This window comes from Anguilla rostrata, chromosome 4 (assembly GCF_018555375.3).
Source record: "Anguilla rostrata isolate EN2019 chromosome 4, ASM1855537v3, whole genome shotgun sequence".
NCBI classification, from domain to species: domain Eukaryota; kingdom Metazoa; phylum Chordata; class Actinopteri; order Anguilliformes; family Anguillidae; genus Anguilla; species Anguilla rostrata.
Genome location: NC_057936.1, coordinates 57,722,068 through 57,733,115, shown reverse-complemented (window position 1 = coordinate 57,733,115; position 11,048 = coordinate 57,722,068). Strand labels below are relative to the sequence as shown.

The following is an 11,048-nucleotide window of genomic DNA, read 5'->3' as shown; positions in this document are numbered from 1 at the left end:
GAAAAGTGAAGTTTTGATATCAAAATAATTACAAGTTCTAATTCAAATTGCTCACATCAAAACATTTATTAGAGGTCCCGTAGTTATGTTTTTAAAAAGTACAGTTTAACAGTAGCAGTAATTTAAATTTCAGGTTAAAAAATGCACACTTAGTACTAACACTTTCATGGAATATGAAGTAGTTGGGGGGGGGGGGGGGGCGGTCTTCAGATATGTCTTACCTGTGGTTTGGTGCAGTGCTGCTGCTTCTCTCAGCAACGCCTGTGTTGAGGTAACAACACCCACAAATTTACTGCTTGAAGCAATAGTAGAATGACGGTGATATGTTCCAAATGGTTTCATAAAAGAGAGAGTGCAGTTCTGCATTGTGCAGAACTCTCAATGATGATGCATGAGGTGAAGGACTTGCATACACCTCCAGGCGTTGCACATACAAAATACATATCTAATATAGCACACCATATGACTGAAATGCATGTGCCTTCCAATGTCACATTTTCAGGGGGAAAGGAAGCAATGGGTTTCAGACTACTTTCTCAGTTCAACTACCCTCTCTTAAAGACAATATCCAACAGGTCCTTATGACAGACATGCTAGACTAACCCACCAGTAACCAGGAAGTTGTTATAGAGTTGAAGAAAAGGAAGCCATGCATAACCCTAATATTCCTACCTTGCAATGTGTTGTGAATATGACGGGAGTCATTCACGAAAACAAGTACCTCAAAAAACAAAAACAAAAAAAAAAAAACAATATGCTTGAAACAATATGCTGCCTTTGAAATGATCAGAACTACCGTGAAAGCTTAAGCTGTACCAGAACACATTTCTACAGTATTCACTGAAAAACCCCTTTGGACTTGAATGTGAGTGGGACTGTTTATAGAATGTTTTTGCTTTGAAAATTTTCACCTTTATTTCAGTGTATAATTACACATTGGAAGTGTGGTTTGATTCTTTTGTACACTATAAGTAATAATAGTTACCCAACACAATCATGTTTCCAACACCACTGGTGATTTAATTTGGGACAACTTCAAAATTTCAAGACTTAATCATAATGACCAAACTCTGTTACTTGAATCCACTAATAAAAAAACAAAAAAGTAAAATTAAGTTAAACTACAGGAGTGATTTTGATGGAACCATGAAACTGCAATTCTGAAAAGAAAGGGAAATGCAATTACTAGGATTTATTAAAGGTGTTATGTCCATGAATGATAAGTTACTGTAGTATTTATTTTATACTGCTAGCAAACAGTATGTCTGTCCTCAGTCCAAATAAAATACAAAAGATTCTTACATTTTAATACAAAGGGTTTCCTTTTAATTTATTAATGTGATATATATATAGTTACATATAATATGCAACAGCAAAGTATTTTTACTTCCCTTGCAAATACAAGTAAATACTAGAGGACAACATTTCTGTCAGTGTGAGCCTTCTAATGACATTGTAAAATATATCCAACAAACTAAATCCATAAGTGAATCATGGTAGAGCTCATAATGTAATGTATTTGACTACAAACAGGTACTATCATTTCCAAATGATTTTATTTTGTGTTGCATTGTTATGGTTAGGAAAAAGTGTCATCAGTTATGTCATACCAACTGACAAATGTGACTACATTTCAGTGGTATACTGTGGTATCTTCATGTTAATGAGACTGAAAAACATTTTCAGAAGAGGAAGGACTAAGTTGTTTTAACCCTTTAAAAATGACATTTATTGAACAGCTTCTTTCTCTAAGATGTATATAAATAAAAATACATAAGAAACAATTGTGTCTTATGAAATTAGTTCAACAAAGATTGGATTAAATGTGACAGAAAGGTGCAGAAGCTGACAAATGTCAACATGTGAAAATTTGCTTTACTTGGTGTGTGAATATAACTTAACATAGATATATACTAGTTGTCACTACATTCTGTCATAACAAACTCAACTAAAAATGCTGAAGTAAAATTGAAAACAAAAATATGGCAGTTTTACAATCTCTCTTGAGAACTTGCGAAACAAAAAAAAGCATTAACATGATGGAGGAAAAAAAAGTGTATGCACATCACAAGTCCAGTTTTACCAACACTGTTCCACTGGTAAAACTAGGAAGTAACCCTTTTTCATATACATTATATGAATCATAAGAGACCATTTAATTTAGCAATATTGCATTTTTGTACTATTCAGTAACGAAAAGGCCTATATGTTTCTTCATAGAATCCTATATTTGTGTACTTGAAAATGTCTCATCGTGTTTTAATTGCCAAACATATTTTGATACATGGGAAAAGGAGTTAAAAGGAAACTTTCAATGAGTTGACAAACCTGTAAAACACTGCTACAAATGGCAAGCACATCTACTAAAGGTTTCCTGCTTAATAATTAGGTTTGCCTAATTATTAATAAAATGCACAGAGCTCTGTAGTACACAGCTATTTCAAAGGATAAGCATCAGTCTTAAAGTTTGTTGGGAGTTTTGGTTTTGGAAAAACCACTGGGAATTTTATTAATCCATTCATTTTAAATTTGGTACTGGTTTAAACACGTAAGGGGTTTATGCTATTTGACCAGTATACTTTAATGCATTAAGAGCAAGTACTCCTTCTGCATGATGCTCAATGCATTTCAATAATATTGTCTGAGCTAAAAGGATTTTCTTTTAACTTATAAAATATATAATCTCAAAACATGTAACAGACAAACTGTTAGCTGGGAAGAACTGGAAGAAACACCTTCTTTCAATTACCCATCACATATCAAGTGAAATTCTTCCCGGTACAACCGCTTACTTTAACATGTGCCAACAAAAATTCCGTTTCGCTCACTGTAGACTTTCCCATTTATTTAAAAACACTTGGTTTAAAAAAGGGGAAAACAACTTTAAAGACAGCGACAACTGCTTTAAAAACAGAGGGGGGAGAAAAGAAGAATGTGGTCTAGGTCTTTGTGTTGCAGCACAAGAAGTGCTTAAATGTGCCAGTGAATGAGTCAGAGATAACTGCACACAAGGATAATGGCAATAAGGACCTCATTCAGCCTTGTGGAATGAAGGAACAAGGTAATTATATGAACATGATGGACTCAGCTCCACCCCATTTTAAAGCAGAGTGCAAATATCCCAATATATATATACACAAGCCCTGATGCAACACTACTCTTGTGCTAAAATTCTGAAAACTCTTTTGCACATTTTTCTGTGACAGAGACACGGATGTCCTCCTCTTCATAATCGTCGAAGTTGCTGGTATCTCCAGGGCCTCTGCACTTTGGTATGAAAGGAGCCTCCACCTTTAAACACAAACAAACAATCCTGACCATTCGCCACAAAGCAGCCTGTACAGCACAATGAAACTGACAACACAAGACATGTACACACTAAAATTACAACAACATATTGCAAATTTTTTTAGCTCCTTCATACCTTCCTCTCATAGATGGCAATCCAGTCCGTTGTGGCAAACCACTTGTGGTTTTTAATGTCATTTACGCCATTCTTCAGATTGCCATAGCGCTTGGTCAGGTCCACCTGCAGCAGGTTCCTCAGGAGGTCTTTCAAGTCTGAGCTGAAGTGAGAAGGGAATCGTACCTAAAAGTAAAATAAATAAATCAATAAATAACTGGTTATACATTTTACTGAACAAAACCAGTGTGTTCAACAATATTGTCGCTACAATGGAAAAAGCCATATGGATAAAAAAAAATCTTTAAGGCTTAGCTAAGAAATATGGCCTTCGACAGAGGAACACTTCATCAGACCAACTATTTGATATTCGTAGTCAGTCTGTGCATTGACCTAAACTGCAAAATTTAAATTTCTGCAGCTCAAAATTGAAAAAAACTAAATTTCTCATGCATACCAGCAGTGGGTCTGGCATTTATATGGAAAAGAACATCATACTCATGGTGAAATATAGGTATGCTAATTTTGTAGCTCAGTGGTTAACATACCGTACCTTTATCATTGCGTTATAGTGTTATTTACAGTCTACTTGATTGTAACTAACTAAAATAGAATACATTTGTATAAATACATATTTTCTTACCTTGCCAGACACAATTTTCTCATAGATTTGGATTGGCTGGTCAGCAAAAAATGGGGGGTAGCCAGCTGCCATTTCATAGATTAGAACCCCCAGTGCCCACCAATCCACAGCTTTGTTGTAGCCCTGTAAAACAATCAGTCCAGTTAACCCCTCAAATAAACAAATGCAACTTCAATCTAGGGCTGGGCGATATCCCGCACGATAATTATTAAATGCAATAACGGTCATCACCACCGTGTGGCGTATTGCCTTTCTTTTCATCTTGGTCAATTTACTTAACCCAGATGTTTCAGAGGCTGCGTGATATTCTTCCAGAACAATGTCACCACTGTTATCTATTGGGTGACCATAACACAACCAATCAGCAGCAAGGCCTCGCAACTTCCATGCTATCGAGAAAAACACATGATTCCATGAAGCTGTGCGACCTAGCTGCCGATTGGCTGTCACCAAAACATGGTTACGTTTTAAAACATTTTTTATTAAGAAGCATTTCACGCAGCCTCTTTTAGTTTGTTTTTTTACTACTGTTTCAGGTATAATAAAAATAAAAAAAGCCAAAAAAAGGCAATAAACCATATGGTGGCGAAGACCATTATGGCATTCGATAATTATCGTTGTGTTATATTGCCCATCCCTACTTCAATCATCCCCAAAGCAACAGGAAAGTTACCGAAGGATTTTTCTTTGATTAATTACTTTAAGATTAGCATGAATACAAACAAGACTCCTTTATGAACATGCAATTTGGTTTTCCAGTTCTGGAGAATAGTTGACTTAATATGCAACTGTTTATAAATTAAGACTGTTTCCACAATGAACTTTACTATCTATAATTCAATGAATCAATATTAAATAATTAATTCACGTTAAATTTCCAACCTTGCTGAGTATGATTTCTGGTGCCAGGTACTCTGGTGTTCCACATAACGTCCAAGTCCTGCCTTTTACTCTTTTGGCAAAGCCGAAGTCTGTGACCTGAAACACACAAGAAAAATTAAAGTTGGATGGTCACTACTGAGCACATTCAAACAAACAGATCAAGAAGGGACGAACCTGAAAAACTCAAAGAGATTAAATATTCTGTAGTACAATTGTAAAGTCTAAATGAGAACAGACAAAAAAAAAAATTTTAAAAGTCGCAAAGAGCAGGTTTCAAGCCTTAAAGCAATAGGATTCATTTATGGATTTCAAGGAAGAGGTGATGATTATGGCAAATGAAGGGCTTTAATGGCCATTTATTCAAGTAGACAATTCTTAAAACGCATGCGCATTAAGGAGAGAAGCACACCTTGCAATGACTCTTGTAGCTGACAAGCATACAGCCCTTCCAGCCCCATGTGCCTGTTTGATTGTCACAATGGCTCCATGACACCAACTCGTATGAAGAGCCACTGAGCTCGGTGAAAAGGAGGTCCCTAATTGTTTCTGAGGTTGTGAATAGAAGGGACTGTGTTCCAATAACAGAACCTTTCTGCTGCAGGCTGAAATGTGTTGTTTAGAACCGAGGCAAACACACTTCATTGGGAACACCTGCTCACTTGCGCAGATACCCTGTTCCTCCAAACAGTGATTCATGTGGCTACAACTCAATATGTAAAGCAAGCAGACATGGAGAAGAGGTTTTGTTGTTGCAAGTCGAAACATTAGAATGGGCAAGATGCCTGATCTAAGCAACTTCGCCTGTGATGAGAATGCTGGTGCTAGATGTGGTGGTTCCAGCATCTCAGAAACAGCTGGCCTCCTTGGATTTTCATGCACTACAGTCTCTAGAGTTTACAGCAAATAGTGCAATACACAACAACAAAAAATACATCCAGTCAGGCAGTTCTGTGGGTGAGAACACCTTGTTAACGAGAGGGCAGAGGAGAATGGGCAGACACATTCAAGCTAACGTAAAGATCGGAACTACTCAAACAACAGCTGTTTACAGCTACAACAGAAGACCAACACAGCTGGTTCCACTCCTGTCAGGTAAGAACAGGAAGAGTACATTACATTACAGTCATTTAGCAGACGCTCTTATCCAGAGCGAATTACATTGCATCCATTTATACAGCTGGATACATACTGAACCAATGCAGGTTAAGTACCTTGCTCAAGGGTACAACGGCAGTGTCCTACCCATGAACCGAACCTATGACAAGCCCAGTTGCTTACCCACTACACTGCACTGCCGCCTAGATCAGGCTACAGTGGGCACGTGATCACCAAAACTGGACGACTGAATTTGGCGTAAACCGCACATATCCATGGACCCATCCTCATCTCTGTCAACGGAGCAGGGTGGTGGTGTAATGGTGTGGAGATTTCTTTTTTGATACACATTAGGCTCCTTAATACCAATTCAGCACCAATTGAAAGCCACAGGATAACAACACATTGACCATATGGCTCCCTTTGTGGCCACAGTCAACCCTTTTTAAAATGGATACATTTTACTTCCTTCCAGCTGGATAATGCACCATGTCGCCAAGCACACATCATTGTAAGCTGGTTCCACAAACATGAGAGTGACTTCAGTTTACTCCCATTGTCTGCACAGTCCAATAGAGCAGTCAATCCAATAGAGCACCTTTTAGATGAGATGGAAACCGACAGACAGACAAATGGACAGACAAAATGGGGCGACAACATAATACCTATCAACTTGCTGGCAGATGTAATAACAACAACCTGAAAACTTTATTACATACCTGGATGTACCCATGCTGATCAATTAGAAGGTTTTCAGGTTTGAGATCTCTGTAGATAAGATCTAGTGAATGGAGGTACTCAAAAGTCAGTACTATCTGAGCTGCATAAAATCTTGCATGAGGTTCACTGTGGGGAGGAAAGAAAAGAAATATATTAGTCCAGAGTAAACTTTGATGGAAGTTTTTTTCAAAGAAACAGGAGCTAACGAAAAGAGAGAGCGTTCAACATTCAAAGACTGGTAAAGGTTATAAAAACATCAATCAAATCAAATAAAAAAAAAGAGCAGGAATTTCAAAATTGATTTAAAGAAAAAAAAAATCACTGTAGAATATTACCTGAACCGGCCAATTCGTCTAAGATGTGAAAACATTTCTCCACCAGGAACATATTCCATCACCATGTATAAATTGGAGTTGTCCTAAAAATAAGGATAGAAAGGAAATCAATTATTTAACATATCATAATTATTTATAGTTTCCTAATCATTCTTAAAATGTACAATTTGCATAATTTCACATTTTATAATTTTTATGTTCAACTGGATGATCTGATAAACTCACAAATGGTGATACTTGATGCAATACTTGAAGAAAAGTGATATAAGCACACCTTAGACAAACAGTGTTAATCAAGGAAATAACTCTCCCCATGCATCAGACTGGTGTTTTTGTTTTGAAATTGGCTGATGCATCCAATGGCCAAAAGGTTCTGACCAAAGAGGTTTAGCAGAATCTGACATTTCCACATAGTTCCATATTTGACTTTATCAAGCAATGAATTTACCTTGAAGGCATACTCCAATCTGACAAGAAAGGGAAAGGACACAGCCTGCAATATTCTTTTCTCATTTAATGTGTGTTCTATTTGCTTCAGCTTCACCACCTTTTAAAATGACAAAACATAATCAAGATAAATGACATTACGTACAAAAACAACAGCTACTACAATGAAATAAATAAATAAAAATACAATTAAATAAATTGTAATTACAATTTAAAATGTAAATGTAATTACAGATTAGTATGTAACTGGCAAAGTACACTGAGAAATTTGGATAACTGGAGGGAAGTTTCATTATAAATAAAGATTTAAATAACGCTGGGCAATATATTCAATTGTATTTGTTGGCAGTACAAGTTACAAGAAAATGCAAAAGCATTGGGTGTGTGACATAATTTTTGTTGTTTTGGCTCTGTCCTCCAGAACATTAGATTTTAAATAAAGCGATGAACACGAGGTTAAATTGCAGGCTGTCAGCATTAATTTGAAGGTAGCAATACCCATGTCAGGTGGTCAGTGTAGGAATTACACAAATTTTTTATACATATTAATAAAAAGTAATAAAAAGAAATAAAAAGACTGCAATTCAGAGACAGGTCACCTGATATAGACACAAGTATCTCAAATTAAAGCGGAGTCAGCACTTTAACTGTTTCATTTTGAATCCAATGTGCAGGAGTACTGAGCAAAAAACAATAAAAATTATATCACTCTCCCAATACTTTTGCATTCAATAATATTTTATCCAATTTTCACCTACCTTCTGCTTGTCCAGGATCTTCATTGCGTAGTACTGGTCTATTCCTTTATGTTTTACCAACATAACTCTTCCAAACGAGCCTGTGCCGAGAGTTTTTAGCCTCTCAAAGTCATCTAGACCAGTTGTGCTCTGAGGGATGAACAGAATATTACACATATGTAAAACAGCTCAAGGATGCTTATGAATGTCCAGATATGCACAATATGCACAATATCCACATATCACAAACAAATAAATGCATTTCTTCAAATTAAGATGACACACCAACAATTCAAATCTAAAATGTCTGTTTGCTTACATTTCAAGAAAATATTTTTCAATGCAAGACTTTTTTGTGTTTTTTGTATTTCGTTTTTTAAGCAAGTAAATGAACAAATATTAACAAGTACAAATTAATTTTGGGCAAATAGATCTCAATCACTGATTATCAAGTGGAAACCAGGACTTAGCCAACAACTTAAATGTAAAATATATTGTACGTTAAGCATAGTAGACCAACTCAAATCAACTGTAATACCTATAGCTATGCCAGTTGTACAGCAACTGGGATTTAAAGACATCTGGGACTGCAAATGGCAAACATTATGTCTATAGATTTCTTTGTGGAAAAACTATGAATGGAGAAGAGTTTTATAAATGGATTTGAATCAAGTGAATTGCACTTAAATTGATTTCAAACACTTGGCAGAGTAGGCAAATATAGATTTGTTTGAAAAGTGCCTTCACGTGGAAAATCTTAAAAAGTGGCCTCTTGCTGCCTGAACATTTGGAAAGCGGATGTCTTGAAATGTTAACACATTTTACCTGTGGTGGACACTCCCATTTTCTTAAGAAATCTTCTTTGGCTTTGGCTAAGAACTCTTTCACTGTAAGGAGAAATGAGAACAAACTCAGCACACATGGAGCGTGGCCTATATTTCCCTATAAGGCACATTCGGGGTTGGGCAGCAAACAGAGAAATCTTTAATGTAAGAGGGAGTTCAATATTACTGGAGGAAGATCAATAAAAAAGAACGACCTTTTTAAGCTCCCATCTACATTAAATGTTAGCTAAATATACCACACCATTAGAAAAACGAATGCTTCTCATTTCTGTAAGATTACAACCCACTGCAACACCCACGCAAGCAATCCTATAAGTGATGCCAACAGGTCTCCAAATTTCAGATGGATAATTTGAGTATGAACAATCCTGAAAACCAGATTTGTCTCGTTTCAAATAATGGAGCTATTGTACATCACTTTCAGAGGTAATACTGTTAAATAACAGAAAGGTATGGTCTGAAAAGCACAGTATTACTACAAGCAAAGACAAACAGAGATATATGAAAAACAAAGCAGTTAAGCTGTCCATAGTCACAGAGGTTCAAAGATAAAACATAAGGTCAAAACTAATAACATGAAATAAATAATGTACTGGTTTAGTTACAGTGCACTTAGCCTATAAGTTGTAATATGACACATGGGATAGGTCCTACAAACTGAGACCTAAGAACAGCCAGGCTCAAAGTACCATCTATAGGCCTATATATTTTTGTTATACACAAGTACTCTTTAGATCACCGTCCAAATGTTGGTGTTAAATACCCAACACCTTTAAAATGGCCATAAAAAGAAAAAAGAAAAAGAAAAACCTATAATCACAGAATCCGCAACACCCACGACTTCCGTGACAAACACTGAGCAATGATCATAATCATCTAAGTCATTTTCGACCACAACATGGACAACACAGATTCAACACATTAAAGATTTAATATGAAACTTTACGGTGGGCCAGTCCTAATGCTAAGCATGAAATTATCAAGCCCATTCTAATTTTAAACTAATTTTAACTTTCAATGTTATTTAAAAATAGTAAAAAATAAAATAAAATAATAAAACAAAACGAAACTATGAAAACTTTAAAGCAATATCTCATAACTGTAAAATGGCAGATAGCGCCCTGCAATTCTGAGGTCTCAATACAGCCTACAATAATAATAATAAAAATAATAATAATAATAATCCTTGTTTAAAATGTAATTTTACAGTAACCAGTACATATAGAATGAGGATTTGTGTACTCTCTGTGACTTTGGACATCTTGTTAAAGAATGAGCATACCAAAAGTCTCTATAGTTCACCAAGGTTTTGCAGGAACATTCACCCACATGGATAGGATGATGAGGAAAGAGAAAGGGAGGATTTTGAATATAAAAAGAAGCACATCAGATATTGAATTGAAAAGGTCTTACAAGAGCAGGAAGACAGAAAGACATACAGTAAAATAAGCCCTCTTGGTAATCTTTCCCTAGTCCTGGTTGTCACTTTGAAAATAATTTTATTACGGGGTAGATGAAGACTTGAGAGTAAACAGATTTTGAACAAATACTTTTGAATCATGCCTTACATCAGTTATATTTAAGATGGACCTAAATCCAAAATGCAACCATTTTAAGACGATTCTGATCCTGGGCAGGATTAAGAGCATTTTTTCCCCTTTAAAAAAGAAGAAAAGGAAAAGCACTGCCCCCCAAAAGACAACTGACATTACATTAAATTACAATCCCATAGGTCACCATAGCCAACTATAATCCCACTATACAGCTAACCTATATTTAGAAAGCTAAACCTATAAGAGTATTCATAAGAAAATAAATTCCCTCCCAATGACCACATTCCCTCAGTAGAAAGTTAACTACTGTCAAAGTAACCACACTCAATTCCTAAATTTTAGGCTGAGCATTGGACCGCTGCATGAAAAATGGCCAACTGCAACAGCA

The 11,048-nt window shown here is 35.9% G+C and overlaps 1 protein-coding gene across 4 annotated transcripts in view; it reads right to left on the bottom strand.

Moving 5' to 3' along the window:
• Nucleotides 1-1,303: 1,303 nt before the first annotated feature.
• Nucleotides 1,304-11,048, bottom strand: part of prkacba (protein kinase, cAMP-dependent, catalytic, beta a) — a 20,524-nt gene continuing 10,779 nt past the window's right edge. For all 4 annotated transcript variants that reach the window (XM_064333417.1, XM_064333419.1, XM_064333416.1 and 1 more), the window contains exons 2-10: nucleotides 9,088-9,149; nucleotides 8,284-8,412; nucleotides 7,527-7,625; nucleotides 7,079-7,161; nucleotides 6,743-6,869; nucleotides 4,929-5,024; nucleotides 4,047-4,169; nucleotides 3,425-3,589; nucleotides 1,304-3,291 (exon numbers count right to left, since the gene is read on the bottom strand). In XM_064333417.1, coding sequence (XP_064189487.1) covers nucleotides 3,166-3,291; nucleotides 3,425-3,589; nucleotides 4,047-4,169; nucleotides 4,929-5,024; nucleotides 6,743-6,869; nucleotides 7,079-7,161; nucleotides 7,527-7,625; nucleotides 8,284-8,412; nucleotides 9,088-9,149 — 1,010 coding nt within the window. In that variant the 3' untranslated portion in view covers nucleotides 1,304-3,165. The remainder of the gene's footprint in view (nucleotides 3,292-3,424; nucleotides 3,590-4,046; nucleotides 4,170-4,928; nucleotides 5,025-6,742; nucleotides 6,870-7,078; nucleotides 7,162-7,526; nucleotides 7,626-8,283; nucleotides 8,413-9,087; nucleotides 9,150-11,048) is intronic.